A 20309-nucleotide genomic window follows, 5' to 3' on the forward strand; every position below is an offset into this window, starting at 1 on the left:
CATATATAATGATATATCTTGGAGAAGAGACCCATGTCTAAACATTAAATTCATTTGTGTTTCATATACATTTTATATACATAATCTGAAAGTAGTTTTATACAATATTTTAATAACTTTGTGTATAAAACAACGTTTGTGTACATTGAACTATCAGAAAGCAAAGGTGCCACTATCTTAGATACTCATTAACAAGTTTTGGTTCTTAGAATAGTTTCGATTTTGTAATTCTGGATAAAGGAGACTAAATCATCATCATCATCATCATCATCATCATCATCTGACTATTCAGTCCACTTTCAGACGGAATTTAGTTGGCTTCTAATCCTGAGTTGGATGATCAGCTCAAAGATCTACCATTGTTCATTATTGTCTCTGTTAACTGCCTTGCCATGTACTTTCTGTATACCCCATAAAATTGATGCTACTGCCACTGCCAACTCTGAAGCCTAGGATGGGGAAAGTGTGGCCCTCCAGATATCACTGGACTGCAACTTCCATCATACTTCACCATTTACTGTGCTGGTGCAAGTTGATGGGAACTCCAGGCTAATTCAATCCAGAGGGCCGTATATTCCACACCTCTGTTTTATGCCACTGTTCAGCCATGCATATACTTTTATGAAATGTGTTGCATTGTCCATACCTAGCTGCTCTTATCCTATTTTGGGATAAGATCTAATGCTATAGGGCAGGTTATATATACTTTAATAAATAAATCAAGCCTGATATCTTATGATTTCGGAGGGATGTAAACATTTAAATAAGTAAGATAAAAATGAGGTAAAAAGACAATAGATAACAGTTGCTTTTGGTGGCTTCCATGTCAGTGGGGTAGCAAATCCACTTTTGGTTTTATTCTAAACATTATTGGAATACTAAGTCCTATCTCCTGTACAGGTTCGGCACTTAGGACAGCTCCCTTAAAGTAATAAATCGTATCTCCAATGTACAGTCAAAAGTGCGGATAGCCCCTTTAAAGTTCATACTAAACCTGAGAGTGCAGTTGTCATCCCATTGACACTGATATTTTCATGGGATACTGTCATCGACAAACAGTAAACAAGTATGGGATGTACAAAGATGGAACCTCTCTTGGTGAATCATCAAAGAGAAGAATGTACAATGGATTAATATTGACATTTTAAAAATTAAGACAGTAGCAGAAGCAATGGTAACTATTACTGTATCTGCACTGCAGAAATAATGCAGTTTGACACTACTTCAACTCCCATGGCCCAGTCCTATAGAATCCTGGTATTTTTAGTTTGTTGTGACACTACAGCTCTCTGACAGTGGATCTCTCAAAAACTACAGAGCCCAGAATTCCATAGCACTGAGCCATGACAGTGATGTTAAACTGTATTATTTCTGCCTCTCTCCCTCTTAATACTGCCTCTCTCCCTCTTCCTCTTTCACAGAGTACCTTTTTGAAGGTCTTACACCAGTACAGAGAATACGTATAGCACAAAAGGTTGATTGCTGCAAAATCTCTCACTGTAAAACATGCTGATCTGACAAAACATTTGTTGGCAACTGGGTTCCCAAAACACCCTTTAAATGTTATTCAAGATATCTATGTAGTGCAGTTTGAAACCTAACAGGAATTCTGCCATGTTTATGTAAATGGGTTCTGACAGCTAGCTGGCCTCAGCTTCTAGCAGCAAACTGTACAAGTTTTCTTTGTAACGTATTCGACTTCACACCTGGTTTTGTTCCATGTACATCAAGCACGGTGTGTAGCTGGAGGCAGGTGATAAAACTTACTCACTGCTGCTCAGCCTCAAAATCCAGGCAACTTTTAAAGATGGCACACAGAATGTTAGCAATATTCAGTGCCAAAACCCAAAATTTATGACCTGTATTGAGTTTCTTTTGAATGTTGTGGACACCTGGAGCCTACACATTTACCTGGCAAGTGTATGAAATAAAGGATTGCCCTCAAGTAATATACATACATCTCACATTACTCAGTTGAAGCAGCTACTGATTCTTTGCATAGGAACAAAATATAAAATGGTTATGCTGACTAAAGTTCCCACAGGACCATAAATCAAGGACAGTTACATAATTTCCCCCTACAGGGGGAAATGTATTAAATAGAAAATAGAATTGAATATGCATCCCCATTAATCTTAGGACTAATTCCACTGAGTACAGTGGGAGGTAAACTGGTCCAGACAGACATATGAATGATGTTACCACAGGCACATAAAAATTATAAGGACATACCATTAATAATAATAGCACTGCTTGGCTCTGAGTACAATCCATCAGTTTAACTCATTACGAGAACTCAGCAGAAAACCTCAGCGTAGTGGGTAAAATAATGGCACTGACTACATCTCCACATTTTGAACCTAATCATAAGACATATAGAATGGTCCAAGGCAGTAGGATAAGGATTGTTAGGGACATTCTAAAAATTCAATGGAGACTCTGCATTTTATGTGAAGAATAGGAATAGATTAAAGAAAAAGATTAGTCTATGGCAGGTGTGGGTATATTCTGGAGCCAAGAGGGCCACGTAACCCAATTTTCAGATGCTCTGGAGAACCATAGTGCCATGTTATAGCTGACACTTTGGTTGACCAGAAATTACATTATATCAGTTCCAGTTGTTTTTTAAAGCCATTTGGGGTGACTGCAGTTGTTTGTTTTTGTTCTTTTGGAGTGGGGTGCTGTTTTGTTGTGGCAAGGGTAACAGATCAAAGCTAGGTACTATAAGCTATTATTTGAAATAAGCTGCAGAATTTGAATATGTCATTTATTTTGATCATTTGCACCCCATCCTTTAAAAAAAATTCCTAGGATGACTTAAAATAGAAATCAGAATACATTTGCATAAATATAATATTAATAAATCCATTTGTGAGTAAGTCAAATAATTAGTCTTAAAGTGGTTAGTCCAAAAGGTGGCACTAGATTCCTCTCCTCTCACCTTTTTATTTCAAAATGAAATTAAGTTACTTGGTTAAAACAACAAGCTATAAAAGATAAGAGACCATGCGGGCTTGTGGTGCAGACACAATGTGGAGTTCTTAACCTGGAATAAGGAGACATGGATTCAAATTCCTGCTCAGCCAAATGCCTCACTACCTAACCAGCACTATTTCCATCTAACTATTTCTTAGCGGGGGGGGGGGGGGGGTAGTAGGGCAGGATAACATCTTAAGTCCTTGGGAGGAATATTGTGGTCAAAATGTGACCAACAACAGTTTTCCCAGTATGTGCTGGGACATCTCCAGAGAATAGCAGTTTTCTCAGACATACCATTAATTCTTCAGCCATGTACATTTCTATGGACAAACAGCCTAAAGCTCTAGGCTTAAGCATGGAATAAAAAAGCCTGGGCTGACTCTTGGCTCAGTTGACACCTATAAATCAAAACAAGTACTCATAGTCACTAAAGATGATAGTGCATATTACATTATAAGATATTTACCTGTTTTTCCTGTACCTTCTCGTTGTGGAAGCTTCTCATTTAGAGAACCTAATGAATGGGGGAGGACAAAAAAGAAAAAAGAAAAAGAGAAAGAAAAGAAAAGAAAAATACAGATCACTTCTATGACCAAGATGCAAACTGAGGTGGAGCAGAGAAGTCTTTTCTTAGGCAGGGCAATTTTAATACAGGAATGGACATCCTGTGGTCCATCAGAAGTTGCTGCACTTCAGCATCTATCTGCCCTAGCCAGTGTTGAATGATGAGGCTGAACTCCAACACCTGAAGAGGCATAAATTGACCATGATATGTTAATACACTAAAACTGAGGAGCTCCATTAGAAGGAAATATCCAAGGAGCAATCCATGCTTGTGTTAACTCTTCCATCTCAAAGCGCATTATTCTAGAAACCACCTACTGTACATGTTTACAACACCTGTAGTGTTAAGCATGTGGAAGAGAATCTATGCAGCTGCAAAGATTTTAATGTTCAACTTAGGGTAATACTAAATAACAGTATTGTGTACATCACATTCCAATAACATTTTAACACCTGTTTCCAAATTTCCACCATCTCCCAAGAGCTCAATGGCTCTGGAATTTATTTTCATTCCCTAAATGTTGTTATCTTGACTTGGAGAGCAGTAAAAATGTCAGTGTTGCATCTGGTGCTTTTCAGCAAACAGTTTGTGGAGGATGGGGACATTTATCTTCATGCTGTCAAGGAAGCACATTTGATTTACTCTGTAACTCTCAAAATTGTCCAGTGCTCTGACAACAGCAGCCTAATGGGGGTGGGGACTGCCTCAGAGAAGCTGTGAATCTCAACTGTACTTTAAATTATTGACTAAATCTGGGTTGTATAGATAATTTTAATATGAGTAAGGTAAAAGTTGGACCAATCATAGTAAATATGGTACAATTTACCCAAACAATCTTGTCAGGAAATAGTTGAAAATTACAGCTACTCAGAAGATCAGGTGTCCAGGAATGGTTTTTCAATAGGGAATATTTACTATGTGGACATGACTCTATATAAAAGGCATATAGATAACAAACAATTAGAATTTTCAATCAATCTTCAGAGTAGTGCACAAAGTGTAGGACTGAAGAGATATGGGTTCAACTCTCCAGTTATGTATGAAACTCACTGGGTGGCCCAAAAGATACAGGCTGATTGAAATGACTGCTGATATAGGAAGAGGAACAGGAAGTTTAGTTCAGCTAAAGGCAACATTTATGGCTATCAAGACTAAGTCAGCCACTGAACAGCCAAAATGTATAGAAATACAATATAAGGGAGCTTCTAACTGAGACAAATCTGCCTCAGACATACAATGTTACTGGTGTCCAGAAATCCATGTCTTCCATATCTAGCCCTCTCACATTTTCCCATGCTTCTTAAAACTTTCTTCTTGATGGCAGGGGATTTGTTAAGAAGTAAAACAGAGAACATGTTCTGTGTGTCTTTTGACTGGAATTATCCTAGATTATTAATAATAATAATAATAATAATAATAATAATTTGTGTATCCTGTTCTTTTCCCAGAATTGGGACTCGGAGTGGCTTCACAACATTAAAACAATACAATAACATAGAAAAAGTACATTAAAAAGAAATTAAATTATTACAGTATTAAAACAGATCCGGAAACAGGGACAGAAAGAAGGGCCTCTCCAGAGGATCTCAGAGTCCGGGCTGGTTCATACAAGCAGATACAGTTTGCCAAATAGTGTGGACCTGAGCCATGTAGGGTTTTATAGGTAATAACCAGCACCTTAAATTGTGCCCAGAAACAAACTGGCAGCCAATGAAGCTGTTTCAATGGGAGTGCTGAGTGGTCTCTGTAATCTGCCTCTGTTGGCAGCCTGGCAACAACTCTTTGAACCAGCTGAAGCTTTTAACACTCTTCAAAGACAGCCCCACATAGAGCCTGTTACAGTAGTCCAAACAGGATAAAACCAAGGCATCTACCACTGTGGCCAGATCCAGTGTCTCAAGGGATGGGCACAATTGGCGCACAAGTTTTAAATGTGTGAAAGCACTCCTGGTCACAGCAGAGACCTGGGCCTCCAGACTGAAAGTTGAGTCCAAGAGTACCTCCAAACTGTGAACCTGTGTCCACAGAGGGAGTGTGACCTCGTCTAACACAGGTTGGATCCCTATTCCCTGATCTGCCTTCTGACTGACCAAGAGTACCTCTGCCTTGTCTGGATTAATGTACTGGAATTTAAAATTAATTTATTTCCTAGGTTGGGATAGTATACTATAAGGTTTTAAATAAGTTTTGTTTCTACTCTACACTTGATCTCCCCAGACAACCTCTTGTCCCAGTCATGTGCAAATATTTAATTCCATTGCTGTGGTTGCTCTGCTTGCAAGCCTGTAGTTTATTGTTATGTTTTGTCTCTGGGAGTTTGTACATACATATACATATGCACATATATATGTACATGTGCACATACATGTGTATATATGTATGTTCGTAGATGAATATATATATACACACACACACACACACACACACACACACATATAAATGTGTGTGTGTATGTTTATACATATATATGTATATATGTGTACATATATATAATGCATGTATATATATGTGTGTGTGTGTATGTGTCTCTATATACACAACCATATATATGTATATATATAAATACATACATGTATATTGATGTATATGTATATATGCACGTGTGTGTGTGTGTAATTATACATACCTATATATAGTGTACATACATATCTGTATATGCACATGAATTTATGTTTGTATGCATACATATATACAGGAGAATGCATATGCAGATATACGGATACACACACACACACACACACACACGTATGCATATATACATTCACAGGTATTCAACAGTGGAGGATGGAAATCGTGACAGTCATGTACTAATATGTATTTCCATTGCTGTGGTTGTACAGTTTGCATGCCTGCTGCTTATTTTTGTTACTTTATTTATTACTTTATTACTTTTGTGTGTGTGTGTGTATACGTGTGTGTGTGTGTGTATACGCAAAATGGTTCTTAGTAAAATACAGGAGCTAGGTTTTAAAAAATACTTCATGCGGATGAAAATCTAAAACTAATTGCTGAACAACATTGACCCTTTCACACAAATCAAGCCACCTTTTCAGGCATAATCCTTCTGTTAGATACATGTATGTTTTTGTGTATGGGTGTGTACCATTGACTTTAAAAGGAAGAGTAAATAAGCACAGGACTGGACGTGAATATCAGTCTGGGATCATTTGAGTTTTGAGTTGAAGATCTATAAAATTAGACTCCTCTTTTATAATGCTAATAGGAAATTGGTTTATTGTTTAAAACATTGTTAGCTGTTGCAGTGAAACTTGAGTGTAATCCAGATCCAAAGTTCAGAGCTCCACTTATAGCTATGCGAAACAAAACCACACAGACTCCAAAGAGGAGGAAATATCATCTAATCCAATCAGAGGCTTAACAGCCAACATTATGAGAGATTAGCAAGGATACAAGCTGTCCTCCAAAGCTAAATTAATGTGTTTGGCAAATTTCCTTTATGTTACAATATGCAGGATGAGGGGATTTTGGTGGGTTTTTTGATTGGCTTTTCCTTTTCAGTTTGCTTTGCTTTCATTCCAATTTATTTTTATAGCCAATTTACAAAATTCAAGAGACGAGTATCACCAAAAGGAGAAGGAGGAGGAGGAGAAATGCCAGACAGCTGAATAGTCTCTTCTTTTATGGTACATCTTTTACCTGGGCAGCGTGGAGTTTTGTGTGATACAGCTGTACCACTGATTGGACGACCATTTGGAGTGACACACCAGCAGTAGCCTGTATAACTGTGACACTGAACCTGTAAGAAAACATCAAGCATAGAAAATTCAGAAAATACATTTTGATATCTCAGATATTTCTAGAATTCTAATGCATAATTCCATCAGTTAGGATCTACTGTAATAGACTGTTTCTATAATCCTATCTTAACTTATCCTATACTATCCTGTTTGGGTATCATCTTCCTATTTATCTATCAATACATCTTTTTATCTATCTACCTGAAATAATTCCCAGAGTTTTGTTAAAATATAATATCATATCAAAATCAATTGCTACCATTTACTTCTGTGTGACATATTAAATGGGGTCCAATCAGGGACTTTACTGATAGTTATAGGCAAAAAATATGCACCACCACCACCACCACCACAGCAACAACTCCAGAGTTTAGGAACAACCAAGGCCCCATGCAGACAGGCCAAAATAAAACTGCTTCAGGTCACTTTGAAGGTATGCTGTTTAAATGATGCATGCATCCTAAGAGTCCAGAAGTCACACCAAAGATATGCTCCTGTCCTAAGGACTGGGCTATAGCTTTGGCGCGTGATCCAGACTCTTAGGACCCATGTATCATTTAAACAGCATACCTCCAAAGTGACCCGAAGCAGCTTTATTTTGGCCTGTCTGTATAGGCCCCAAGACAGATTTAGGTCTCATCCAATATAATCCAATACAGGGTGCATCTTCAAACCATCATCTTCATTCATGGAGCCCTGGTGGCGCAGTGGTTAAATGCCTGTACTGCAGCCATTTACTCGAAACCACAAGGTTGCGAGTTCAAGACCAGCAAAAGGGCCCAAGCTCGACTCAGGCTTGCATCCTTCCGAGGTCACTAAAATGAGTACCCAGACTGTTGGGGGCAAATTAGCTTACTTGCTAATTAGCTTACTTGCTGTTCACCGCTATGATCTTTGGAATAGCGGTATATAAATAAAACAAATTATTATTATTATTATTATTATTATTATTATTATTATTATTATTACACTGTTGACAGCAGACAGAGCCTACCGAGACCCACATCTTACAGAGCTCACAGGCCTTAACCTGGAATTTATATTTTTTCCCAGTTTGCAAAGTCACATATATTCATTTTAGCTGTTTTAAAACAGGGAAATTAAATTGCAACTTTTCAACCAACTATGGTTGCTCTGAATGAAAGAAGGCATTGAAGCTGGTAACCAGCTTTGACAGATAGAGTCTACATTAACACAAAGCCATTTTCAGTCAACCTGGCTGTAAGTGCCGTCATCATTGCATTCTGGAATAAAAACTTGCTGGAACTCTTTCCGTGCTTGTTCTTGAGTGTATTTCCTCTCTGCCACACATCTTGAAACATCTACAGAAAGGGAGGAGAAAATAGATAAAATCTTTAAGCCTACATGAATGTCAATGCTATTGTAATGCAATTGTGACCATATTATGCTGGTTCTTATCCATCTACATTGGCTTCTGGCCTATTTCTGGGATGAATTCAAAATGCAAGCATTAAGTTTCAGCCTTAAGTAGCATAGGAGAAGTTTACAAGAACAATAACCTCTTTCCATATTAGGAATGGAAACAATATTCATAATTATTCATTCCCAGGCTGAGAAATGGGTTTCTCAATTCATCACAATTTCCCCCTAATATTTCAACTTCACAAAGTGTTACACAAGAATTATTCTGAAGAAAAATATGCTTTTGTGTAATAAAATCTGGGTTTGTTCAGGAAAGAATATCTTCTGTGCAGGAAACCCATTGTATACACAAGATTAATTACTCTTCGACACTTAAGGATGTTTGAAAACAGTGAGAATACTGTGGAAGAATATTCGTTTTCTCTCATAGCAGGCAAAAAACTACCATAATGATTAGTCCTTGGATGTGAAGATGAAACGTTCAAGGATTTATAGTCAAGGATTCTATATATGTCTTAAGTCCTCTATTGATGATCTCTTCCAGATGCACTGTCCTGCACCCACCAGCATAGGTGGTGAAACATGTGGCTGCTAAAGAGAGGTCCTTTTTAATATATGCCAACTTTCCTGGAGCTAGGGGATCTAGAAACTGTGGTACATGCCCTGGTAACCTCATGACTTGACTTCTGTAATGCATTCTACATGGGGCTACCCTTGTGCCTACTCCGAAAACTTCAATTAGTCCATGGCGGCCAGATTAGCCAATGGAAAAGCTAGAGGTGACAATATAACATTGATTCTAAAAACCCTTCATTGGCTGGCCATTAGTTTCCGGGCACAGTGCAAGGTGTTGGTGATGACCTTTAAAGCCCTTCATGGCCTAGTCCAGTTTATTTGTGGGATCACCTTCTTCCATATAATCCACCTGCACACTTACAGTAGGTCCTCTGGGAAAAAATTACTGCAGCCAATAAAGATTAGGTTGGCTGCAGTTGCTCAGAGGACCTTTTCATCTACTGCTCCCAAACTATGGAATGACCTGTTGGAAGAGATCCACTATATCACCAATCGTGAAGGCTTTAAAAAGGAGAATCTTTTCTGACAGGCCTTCCCTGAATAATTCACTAAGACACCCGTCGACATGGACTATCCTTCTGATTATCCCAAGATGCCCATTCTCTTGCCCTGATTGTTTTAATGTTTTAAATGCTATCTTATTATTGTTATGTGGGACTTATCATTTGTTTGTTTAAGGGAGGGAGAGGACGGTGGGATTTATTTTTATATTGTATGAATTTTATCATTGTTGTAACCCACCTTGATCATTCTGGAGAGGCGTGATAAAAATAAATAAATAAATATTATTATTATTATTGTTAGCACCACAGTGGTGAGAATGCCTTTCTCTGGCACATAATGTCAGGTTTTCAGCATGAATGGTACAAAACTGAATAAGAACAGCTTTATTTTTGTACTATTCTTTTTACATCATCCAATATTTCCTTGGATGCTTCAGTATAAGCAATTTATAGTGCTTTTCCTAAAATTATTTGTGCTAATGTTATCTATAGTAGAGATACAAACCTTTACTTATTTCATTCAATAATAATGAATAATTTTTTCCCTATTCCACAGAAATGTTAAAATGTCTGCACAACTTTTAAACACTATTTATATTTTAGGACTTTGGGAAATTTTGTTTGGGAAAAATATAAGTGTTTTTTCTGTGCAAAGGAGGAAATGGTAGAAAACATACTTTCTGTACAGGTGACAGTTTATTTTGCACAAAATACACTGATTTCTGTGCAAAGATATTTGTTTTGTGCCAAAGTGTATTTTCTCCACAGAAAAAGCACACATGATTCTGCACAGGAATCAATCTTTTACCAAAAATGCATGTATTTTTGCAAATTTACATAATTTTGTGCAAATTTTGTACAAACTCATATTTGTGCAACTCCACATTTTGTCCAAATTTGCATAAAATACACTGACTTCTGTGCAAAAAAATATGCTTTTTTGCACAGAAAATATATTTCACCCTCCCAAACCCACTTATATTTTTGTACAGATGAGGAAGTTGGATAGCTGAAGTTGTTCAGCCGCAACTGTTTAGTTATTTACTACTACAATCATAGTGGTACAATTGTTGGTATAAAGGTGGGATATAACTAAACTAAACTAAATACATGGCTGTCCCCCCACCCCAACATATGTATCTTCATTTGCCCTACCCAGTCTACATGCAACTGGGGTAAATCTGAAGGGAAATTATGCTTTTACAGGTGTAAACAAAGGGATATGAAATCTTGTTGATCAGAGTTTCTGTCCCTTTCAAGGACTCTCATGGTCTGAGCTGGCATCTTATGTTACCATGTCAGATTAGTATCATGGGGTACTGAGATCTGAGTAGGAACAGGACTGCTTTAGAATGATATCAACTTGATAAAGCTTGGAGATATAGGTGACACATGCATTACTTTGAGGGACCTGGGACTACCTTAGCACCCCCTCAAAGGCCGTTTTTTGTTTCTGTTACCTATGGGCATTGAGTGACTGAATGGGGCTCTTGTATTACAGATAATGGTGTGATTCTAGTGTATGCTGTTTCCATTTAATGCCTGTTTTTGTTTTAAACGTCTGTATTCTTGTATGGTTGAAATGGGAAATACCTCTAGGGACTTTGAAGAAAGTACTTTTAAAAAATGAACATATTCTGACAAATTTCTGATATTGACAGGGCTGAACTTCTTAATGCATTAGAAGCATTTCTTCCTTTCAGGGGGTGGGAGGAATCCCTTGCAACTGTGGGCTCTAGTCCATAAATATTTGATCCATAATAAATCCACTAGTATCAAATAATAAGGTCTTGTTGTCCAACATATATAACACTCTTCTAAAAATATCAGTGGAAGAGGAACTAATAAAAGAAAATATGATATGATGGTCTCAAGATTTTAGATATTCTATTGAACTAGATCAATGAGAATTAATATGGAAAAAAAAAGACTTAGGCCTGAAACACATGGGCAAAATGATGCAGCTTCAGGCTGCATTGGGGGGGGGGGGGGGGTTGTCATTTACATGACAAATGCCTAAAATGTGGCCTGAAGCTGTACCGAAGCCATGCCAAACAAGAAGAACCAGGCCAAGAAGGAGAAGATAGAATCCACTCCTTCTGGCTGCCTAGTTCAGGACCATAGTGAAGGCCTGGATGAAGACTGGGCCGAAGAACTTGCCATGGTCCCAGCATGAATGGCTATGGTACGACCCCACATGGTCTGTTTCAGACCTTAGCTATACATTGTGACAAGATCTTACAGAAAAAAATATTATAAAGTTTATTTTAGGTGGTATTTAACACCAGAAAAGTTATGTAAGATTTATGGCAACTGTAGCAATAGGTGTTAGAAATGTGCTAAAGATAAGGGAACTTTATTTCATATGAGGTGGATGTGCATAAAAACAAGGAAATTCTGGTCTAAAATGCATCCTATAATAAATAAAATGTTAGAAGAAAATATAAAATTCAAATCTGAAATATTTTTGCTAAATATGGTAGAAGACAAAATAGAAAAAAAACCATGGAAGAATTTTGTTCTATATGCTGTCAGCTGCAAGAATGATCAATGTCCGTTTCTGGAAACACCTTCAGTAGACGATTGGTTTGAAAAATTTATTGACGTAACAGAAATAGACAAACTGAGAAAAAAAATACAAATGAGCATTATGATAAATATAAACAAGATTCGAAAAAAGTGATTGATTATCTGATTCAGGAATGGGGAGAAATACCCATAAGATACACTTGAGATATGCTAGTGTGGAACATACATAAAATATAATAAAACAAAAATACAAAAATATAAATATTTTGATGTTCAAATCAACAGAAAAATGTAAAGAAAATCAATTTATTTTTTGACGGAAGATAAACAATTACATAGTTTAGTTTTCTTGGGAGGAAGTAAATGGATTATGAATGATTTGTTATTTGTTAAATTTTTCACATTATTATTATTATTAAACTTGTTAAATGTCAGAAGCTGAATGTTCAAATGTAAAGTTGAAGGCTTTCATGGCCAACATCCATAGTTTTTTGTGGGTTTTCCGGGCTATGTGGCCATGTTCCAGAAAAGTTTCTTCCTGATGTTTCGTGCCAGCCACAGATGCTGGCGAAACGTTAGGAAGAAACTTTTCTGGAACATGGCCACATAGCCCGAAAAACCCACAAAAAAACGATGAATGTTCAAAGTTTATTTAAAATGGAACATTAGGGAATGATGTGACAATGGTTTTTTAAATAAACAAATAAATAAATAAATCCAATTGTGTTCAAGGTGCCACACAACTCCTCTTTGTTTTTGCTATATAGCCCAATGCCTTATGTTCACACTGAAGGCTTTTGCTAAAGTCAAGCCATACTGTGGCAGCTAATTTTTTAAAAAAATCAATGAAATATAATGGTTTAACCCAGCTTTCATACCATATGCTTTATCCTAAGCTTATACATTGCTTACTGACATATGGTTTTAATGTAGGAAGTGTTTTAACTAAAAATAAATATCTCCTTTGGTGGACTTCTGTCTTCATTTTTAGTGTAGCATGTGGTTTATATGTCAAAGGGAAAAGTGATCTAAATTCCAGCACATGAAATCTGCAGTTTTCTGCACTCTTACTCAGAGGTAAATTGCACTGAGATACTTGGGGACTTTTGTCTTACAAAAATGTATATGGGATAACATCCAAGATCTCTAGTACAATCCTCATACTGAGGGGAAGATAAATCTGTTTTGAAGGAAGTATCCCTGAAGAATTCCAGAGGGATGAATTTCAATACATTTTCCCCCCGAACTGAAATTCTCCTCCTTTCAATATGTCCAATGTTGTGAGCCTTTAAAGAAAGCCAAATATGATGGAACATGACACCATCAGTCTAAGGCCTCATGGTTATGGAATTATTCAAACGCAGGAAACTCTTAATAGGATGGAACTGAAATGATTCTGTATATCCCATGGCAAAAGATTATTGAAATGTTGCTTTTAAGATTGTTTAGTCAAGGGGCTTTCAAATTAAGATTTGAGGTTTTATTTACCTACTCACTTGCTCACTCACTCACTAGATAAGACAGATAGACAGCTCTTCATCAAGATGGATCCTAAGGCAAATATAAATATAATACACTAAAAAGTCAATAAAATATTTCATTGATTACTAACAGCAGAACAGTAGCCCTGAGAGGCAGGACTTTATCACCATTTCTAATTTTCCAGTGCAATTAGGGTTGCCAAGTTGGCAATCTGAAGAAAGTATTGGAAGCTTCTAAATAATTTCTCCCACTGAGATGGCAGCTGTGATAAGCGAGAAGGCTGTCACACATTACCACTACTTGGTCAACTGCTTCCTCTAATCAAATTGATGAACCTTTTTCCTGAAAACAAATCCACAATCACTTCTCCATATACCTGCCAGTAAATATAAAATAATTAAGAAAATAATTTTAAAAATCTCCTTGGTGTTTTAACTGTCCTCAAGTCAACCTCAACTCATGGAAGACATTTTCAAGACCCGCCGTCCTCCACTGCTCCACAGGTTCAGATTCATGGCCTCTTTGATTGAGTCCAGCCATCTCACATGTGCTTTCCCTCTCTTTCTGTTGTCCCCTACCTTTCCAAACATCACTGTATTTTCTAATTATTAATGCCTTCTCATGATGTGACCGAAGTACAACAGCCTCAATATAGCCATCCTGGCTTCCAGGGACAGTTTGGGCTCGATCTATTCTAGAATCCATATGCTTTTCTTCTTGGCCATCCATGGTATATTCAGCACTCTTGTCCAGCACCACAATTCAAATGGGTTGATTTTCTTCCTATCAGCATTCTTCACTGTCCAGCTCTAACATCAGTACACAGTGACAGGCAATACAATGGCTTAGAAAATCTTTACTTTAGGGTTCTGAGCTATATCTTTACACATTAGAATCTTGTCCGGTTCTTGCACTTCTGCCCCTCCCAATTCTAGTCTTCTTCAAATTCTTGACTGCTTTCTTGGATGCTTAATCCATGATATGAGACTCTTTGTCTATTTTAACTTCTTGTTATCTAGGATGAATTCATGTAGATCTTCCATAGTCATTATTTTTATTTTCTTAATGTTAAACATTAAGCCTTCCCTGGCACTTTCCTCCTTCACCTTCTTCAGTATTTGCTCCAGCTCTTTGTTGATTTCTGCTTGTAGCACTGTGTCATCTGCATATCTTAGGTGGTTAATGTTCCTTCCTCTGATCTTCATTCCTTTTGCCTCTGACTCTAACTCTCCTCTGCATATGATATTTTCTGCATACAGGTTGAATTAATAGAGTGATGGTGTGCAGCCTTGCCTGGTAAAAATTTTCCCTTGACAAGATTGTCTAGTTGTGATCAACTGTAGGAGACCTGGTGGTGCAGTGGTGGCTGGTACTGCAGCCACAAGCTTGTAAATTCAATCCTACAGGAGGGGTCCAAGGTCTTCTCAGTCTACCATCCTTTCATAGATCGGCAAAATGTTGGGGGCAAATGGCTTACACACTGTAAACTGCTTAGGGAGTGCTAGTTCACTTACCGATAAGTGATATAGAAACGTACGGTATTTGCTATTGCGATATTGCTATTGCTATAGGGGGCGGTGTTTATCTCTGTTACTAAACTGAGGGAGCCAGCACATCAAAGGCCCGTTCCGGACGGGCGTATAGTATGTCCCCAGGACATACTAGGGTTAGGAAGGGATGTCACTTCCTGACACCCCTAACCCTAGTGCGTTCTGGGTCCGTACAAAATGGTGGTGCTGTTCCACACGGGTGCTGCCATATTGACGTAGTGGATGCATAGCGTCCGCACGTCGCACCCCGGATGTGACGCCGCAAGTGCGCGACTAGTGCCTCATGGCGTCACATCCGGGGCACAAAAAGAAGCACCATTTTTGGCCTTCTTTTTGCCGCGTCCAGGAACTGCGCGGTTTGGCCGCTGCAGTTCCTGGACGTGGCAACCAGCAGCGCCAGAAGACCGGCACATTTAGGCAGTCTGTAACGTGCCATAGATAACTCCATGATCATGTGCCCAGCATGACTTCACAGAACACTGTTACTTTCCTACCAAAGTGGTTCCTATTTATCTACTTGCACTTTTATGTGCTTTCGAACTTCTAGGTTCGCAGAAGCTGGGAATAGAGATGGGAGCTCACTCCATCATGCATCACTTGGGCTTCACACTGCCAACCTTCTGACTTTACAGATCATCAGAATTGGCATCTTAACCACTGAACCATTATGCCTTGCCTGACCATTTTGCTAAATGAAAACCATCAGTTCAGACAGCAGCCTCTTGTCCTAAGTACAAATTTCTCATCAGAGCAATCAAATGTAGTAGTAGTACCATGTCTTTGAGATGGTACCATCCATAGCCTTCCATGATCTATGCAGTCAGAGGCTTTGCTGTAGTAAATGAAGCACATGCAATTTTTTTTTTAATTTCCTGGATAACTCCATTATCCATCATGTGTTTGCAATGTGATCCCTATACAGCTTGGGGCCTGGTTATTTGAAGGGCTGTATCTCCCTTTATTAGCCCATTAGGATCTCGAGATCATCGGGAGAGGCCCTTCTCTCTATCCCACTACCCTCTCAGGCTCGTTTGGTGGGGACAAGAGAGAGTGCCTTCTCAATGGCTTCTCCCAAGCTTTGGACCCCCCACCCCCCAAGAGGCCAGGATGGTTCCATCCCTGCTATCCTTTTGACAGCAGGTAAAGACATTCTACTGCTGTCAGGCCTTTTCAAGCTGCTAAGGGTTGGGATTTAAATTTAAATGTTGTACATTTTAAATTTTAAGGTTTGTATTTTTAACATGTTATAATTTAATTCATAACTGTTTTAATTTTGAAACTGTTTAATTGTGTTTTAAATTTTATATTTATACTTTTAAATTTTGTATTGTTTTTAAATTTGCTATTAGTCGCTTTGAGTCCTTATGTTGGGAGAAAGGCGGGATATAAAGAAATAAAATAATAATAAAAATAATAGTGCTTCTTTCTTCCCTGAATCCAGCTTGCTTCTCTGGGATTTCTCCTTCCATTTATGTTAGGACTTTGCTGCAGAATTTTGAGCATGACTTTGCTTGCATAGGAAATTATTGCAATTGTCCTGTGGTTACTGTAATCTTTTGTGTCTCCTTTTTTGTGTATAGCAATGTATATTGATCACTTCCAATCTGTGGACCACTGCTTTGTTTTCCTTATTGTTGGCAGATTTTAGTTAGAGCCTGATTCTGTCTCTGTGGATTGAAGCAGTTCTATTGGTATGTCATCTGTTCCTGATGATTTATTCTTCCCACTTGCTTTGAATGCTACTGCTACTTGAATCTGCTACTTTAATATATTGACACAGTTGTGCAAGACATATTGGTTTCTGCACAAAAACACTTCTCTACAATTTCTGCTAATAGAAACCTTGCTATACAGAAAATTTGAGGGTTGTTGTACAAGAAGCAATAGTTTTGCACAGGAATTAGTGCATTTTGGCCAAAATATACTTTCTCTTGCACAAGAAAGTTATGGTTTGTTTGTTTGCACAGAAAACACATTTTATGACCCACCAAGGAAGGCAAAAGCACTACCTGTTTTTTTGTGTGTCTCCCCCCTCAACAAAGTCCTGAAATACAAATAGTTTTTGAAAATTGCACAGAAATCCTATTATGATTTAACAGGGAAAAAAAATAACTAAAATCCTTCATTCTTATTATATGCAAAATAAGTGATGCTTTATATTCCCGTGCTTGAGATGACTGCCTCACTCTGGCAGGGCCTACCTTCATTTGCCCTATTGCAGGGAACATTAATAATGGTGAGTAAACTGTTGTGCAGACACAAATGCCTCAGTTAATCTTCTCATTGAGGAATCCTTCACATGTTTTCATGAAATACAGTAATAGGGCTCTTACCATACAGTTTCATGAGCGCAGATCCATATGACACAATAATAAATCTCAAAATGCTAAAATAATGGAAACATGCAAAAAATAATCTTGTACTGGGTTCAGATGTGTTTCTTGCTGAGGAAGAGGGAGGAAAATATGTAATTTTTTTATAGCCCAGTAGAGGGAATGAATAATTACTCTTCTGTCCTCCAGATTCAGCACCACTCAGTAAGGCTCCCATGATACTGGGCATGAGAATCTACTCTATGTTTTAGTGCAGACTTTAAAGGAATTACCCAAGGTGCGGAATTCTTTCTCGAAAATAGCTTCAGAACCATGGACAGTTTCTTTTAGGTTCAAACTAAAACCTGGAGAGGTGTCGCTGCCCTGCTGACATGGAAGCCACCATCTGTCACAGCCAGAAGCTGGTTATTTACCATCCCTTGTGATAAACAGAGTAACTAGAAGACAGGCTTCTATTGCACTTCACTTTATATTTGAAAGCTGTCCAGTCTAGATTTTATAATTCTGGGAACTGCATACAATTATAGAAAAATGTCTTAAGCTGTGTCTCATCAGCAGTCCATTTAGCCTGTTATTTTCAATTCTGAATGACAGAAATGGCTCCCCAGGCTTTCAGTGGGATACTTTCCTACCAGATAGTCTTCAAGTCACATACTAAGCAGGTGTGACCCTGCTTAGTTTCCAAAATCAGGTAAGATTTGGTATATTCAAGGTAGCATGGTGGTTACAGAGGTACAGAGTGACTCCTTTACACATACTGAAGGTACAGGTACTACAATTATTCTATCTAATCCAGTAAGAAAAAAAAATCCTTCAGGAAGACTAGCTTAGCTATTAAGGGGTCTTAGTGGTTCTCATTTGGTTACAATTTTTTTTAGTTATGAAAAAACAAACAAAACAAACAAGCTTCATTTATATACTTCATACCGCCTAAGCAGTGTCTAAGCGGTTTACAACTGTAAGCTAATTTGCCCCCAACAATCTGGGTACTCAGTTTAGCGACCTCGGAAGGATCCAAGCCTGAGTCGAGCTTGAGCAGTGTCTAAGGACTCTTAATTTGCAAAGTACATTACAATTGCTGGATATAAATTTACAAACTTGGACTCTCCCTAGAATTACTAGAATTAATATTCTAATATCTGGTGTCATGCTTGAAAAGAGGTGAAGATTTCTTTTCTTTTTTTAAAGATTCAACATGAGGAAGGAGGTTAGTAATTATTTAATTATTAAAGAGTTATATGTCTATTGTTTTAATTGCATGTGCACACTAAGGGCACTTCCTGTCAGATCCATCTTTGAAGCACTTTATGCATTTCAAACTGTATTGTTTTTACAGTTCTGTTACAGTCATTCAGAGTGACCAGCTGAGCAGATAAAGGTAGACAGAATAGAGACATTCTGCAAATAATTTTCATTGTTTTAGTTACAACCCAGTTCTTAAGTAACATTCCACTTTATACCATTATGAAAGTATTTTCAAATCCACATCCTCTGCTTTTTATATATATATACACACACACACACACACACACACACACACACACAATAAGAAGAAAAGTAATTTCCCCGCCTAGAAATATATCTGACATTCTAGCTCCCTGACTGCTAAAGGATAAATATTGTGGAGAAAACAAAAGGATCATAGAACTGGCCAGAACTTCCTTGGTCATTACAACCCACTCATTGCATTGTAGCAGCAGTTACTAAATCTAAACACTTTCTGACAGACATTTATTGAAATGTTGAAAACAGATTGGAAAATGAAGTTAGATACTTCAGATTCTTGCCTTTTGCATCCAATACTTATCTGCTCAAGAGAGAGAGAGAGAGAGATTTTTATGATTTGGATGTTGTTTCATTATATTAAAGTATTCTTTGTTTAATAGATACTGTGTTCTATTACTCGAGATTTTGCCAAAAGCTCTTCCTTTTTCATGAGGCAGAGAGAGAGAGAGCAATAAAGAAATGGTATTTGAGCAAGCAACAAATCTCTCTGTGTTGTGTGAATTGGGTTAGATGTGTGTAGTAGGATCACAGCATGTGCCAAGAGAAAAAAATAAGGGGCCTACAAAAAGTCCATTTTTTGTATTTGTGTAACTATTCCAATTTCACATATTTTTGGATGTGAAATTGTCATTGTACAGCCAGTAAGTCATAATGGCACACGATGTGGACTCCAAATCACACCTGCTGCTATTACTTGCTGTTTAAGTTGCACTCACTAAGCATTTGAGTGTGGCAGAAATAAAGATAAGAATTTAGCCTCTGCTCAATTTGTCCTCTTCCATTGGGAAGTACTATTGATTGATCCCAGAAAGACAATGAAATTGGCAGCAGCAACAGAGATGAAAAGGAGGTCAGAAGGCTCCTGGGAGTGTCTTATTAAGAATTCTTCTCTACTCGTTGATTTACAAACCAAGAGTCAGTACTATTTCAGCAAGAAAATTGTTCATGTACACCTCTCTCCAATGATTTTTAATCAAAGATGCTTCCATTTAAACAAGCTTAAGTTCCATTATCCAGTCTGCCACTACAGACCCACTAAATCACACTGAAATCAATGCATGCCTAATTATTGTTAACAGGTGTAATCATTATTATAGCAGGTCCACTGAAACCAGCTGAACTTAAGACATTGGCTCTATTGAATC

The 20309-nt window shown here is 37.7% G+C and overlaps 1 protein-coding gene across 7 annotated transcripts in view; it reads right to left on the minus strand.

The window, feature by feature from the left end:
* The window catches only part of SMOC2 (SPARC related modular calcium binding 2), a 201526-nt gene that overhangs the window by 94434 nt on the left and 86783 nt on the right, over nucleotides 1–20309 (minus strand). For all 7 annotated transcript variants that reach the window (XM_089529984.1, XM_089529983.1, XM_089529982.1 and 4 more), the window contains exons 3-5: nucleotides 8518–8624; nucleotides 7202–7301; nucleotides 3446–3493 (exon numbers count right to left, since the gene is read on the minus strand). In XM_089529984.1, coding sequence (XP_089386110.1) covers nucleotides 3446–3493; nucleotides 7202–7301; nucleotides 8518–8624 — 255 coding nt within the window. The remainder of the gene's footprint in view (nucleotides 1–3445; nucleotides 3494–7201; nucleotides 7302–8517; nucleotides 8625–20309) is intronic.

Source organism: Sceloporus occidentalis, unplaced genomic scaffold (assembly GCF_023333645.1).
Source record: "Sceloporus occidentalis isolate IW3139 unplaced genomic scaffold, rSceOcc1.0.p SCAF_6, whole genome shotgun sequence".
NCBI lineage: Eukaryota > Metazoa > Chordata > Lepidosauria > Squamata > Phrynosomatidae > Sceloporus > Sceloporus occidentalis.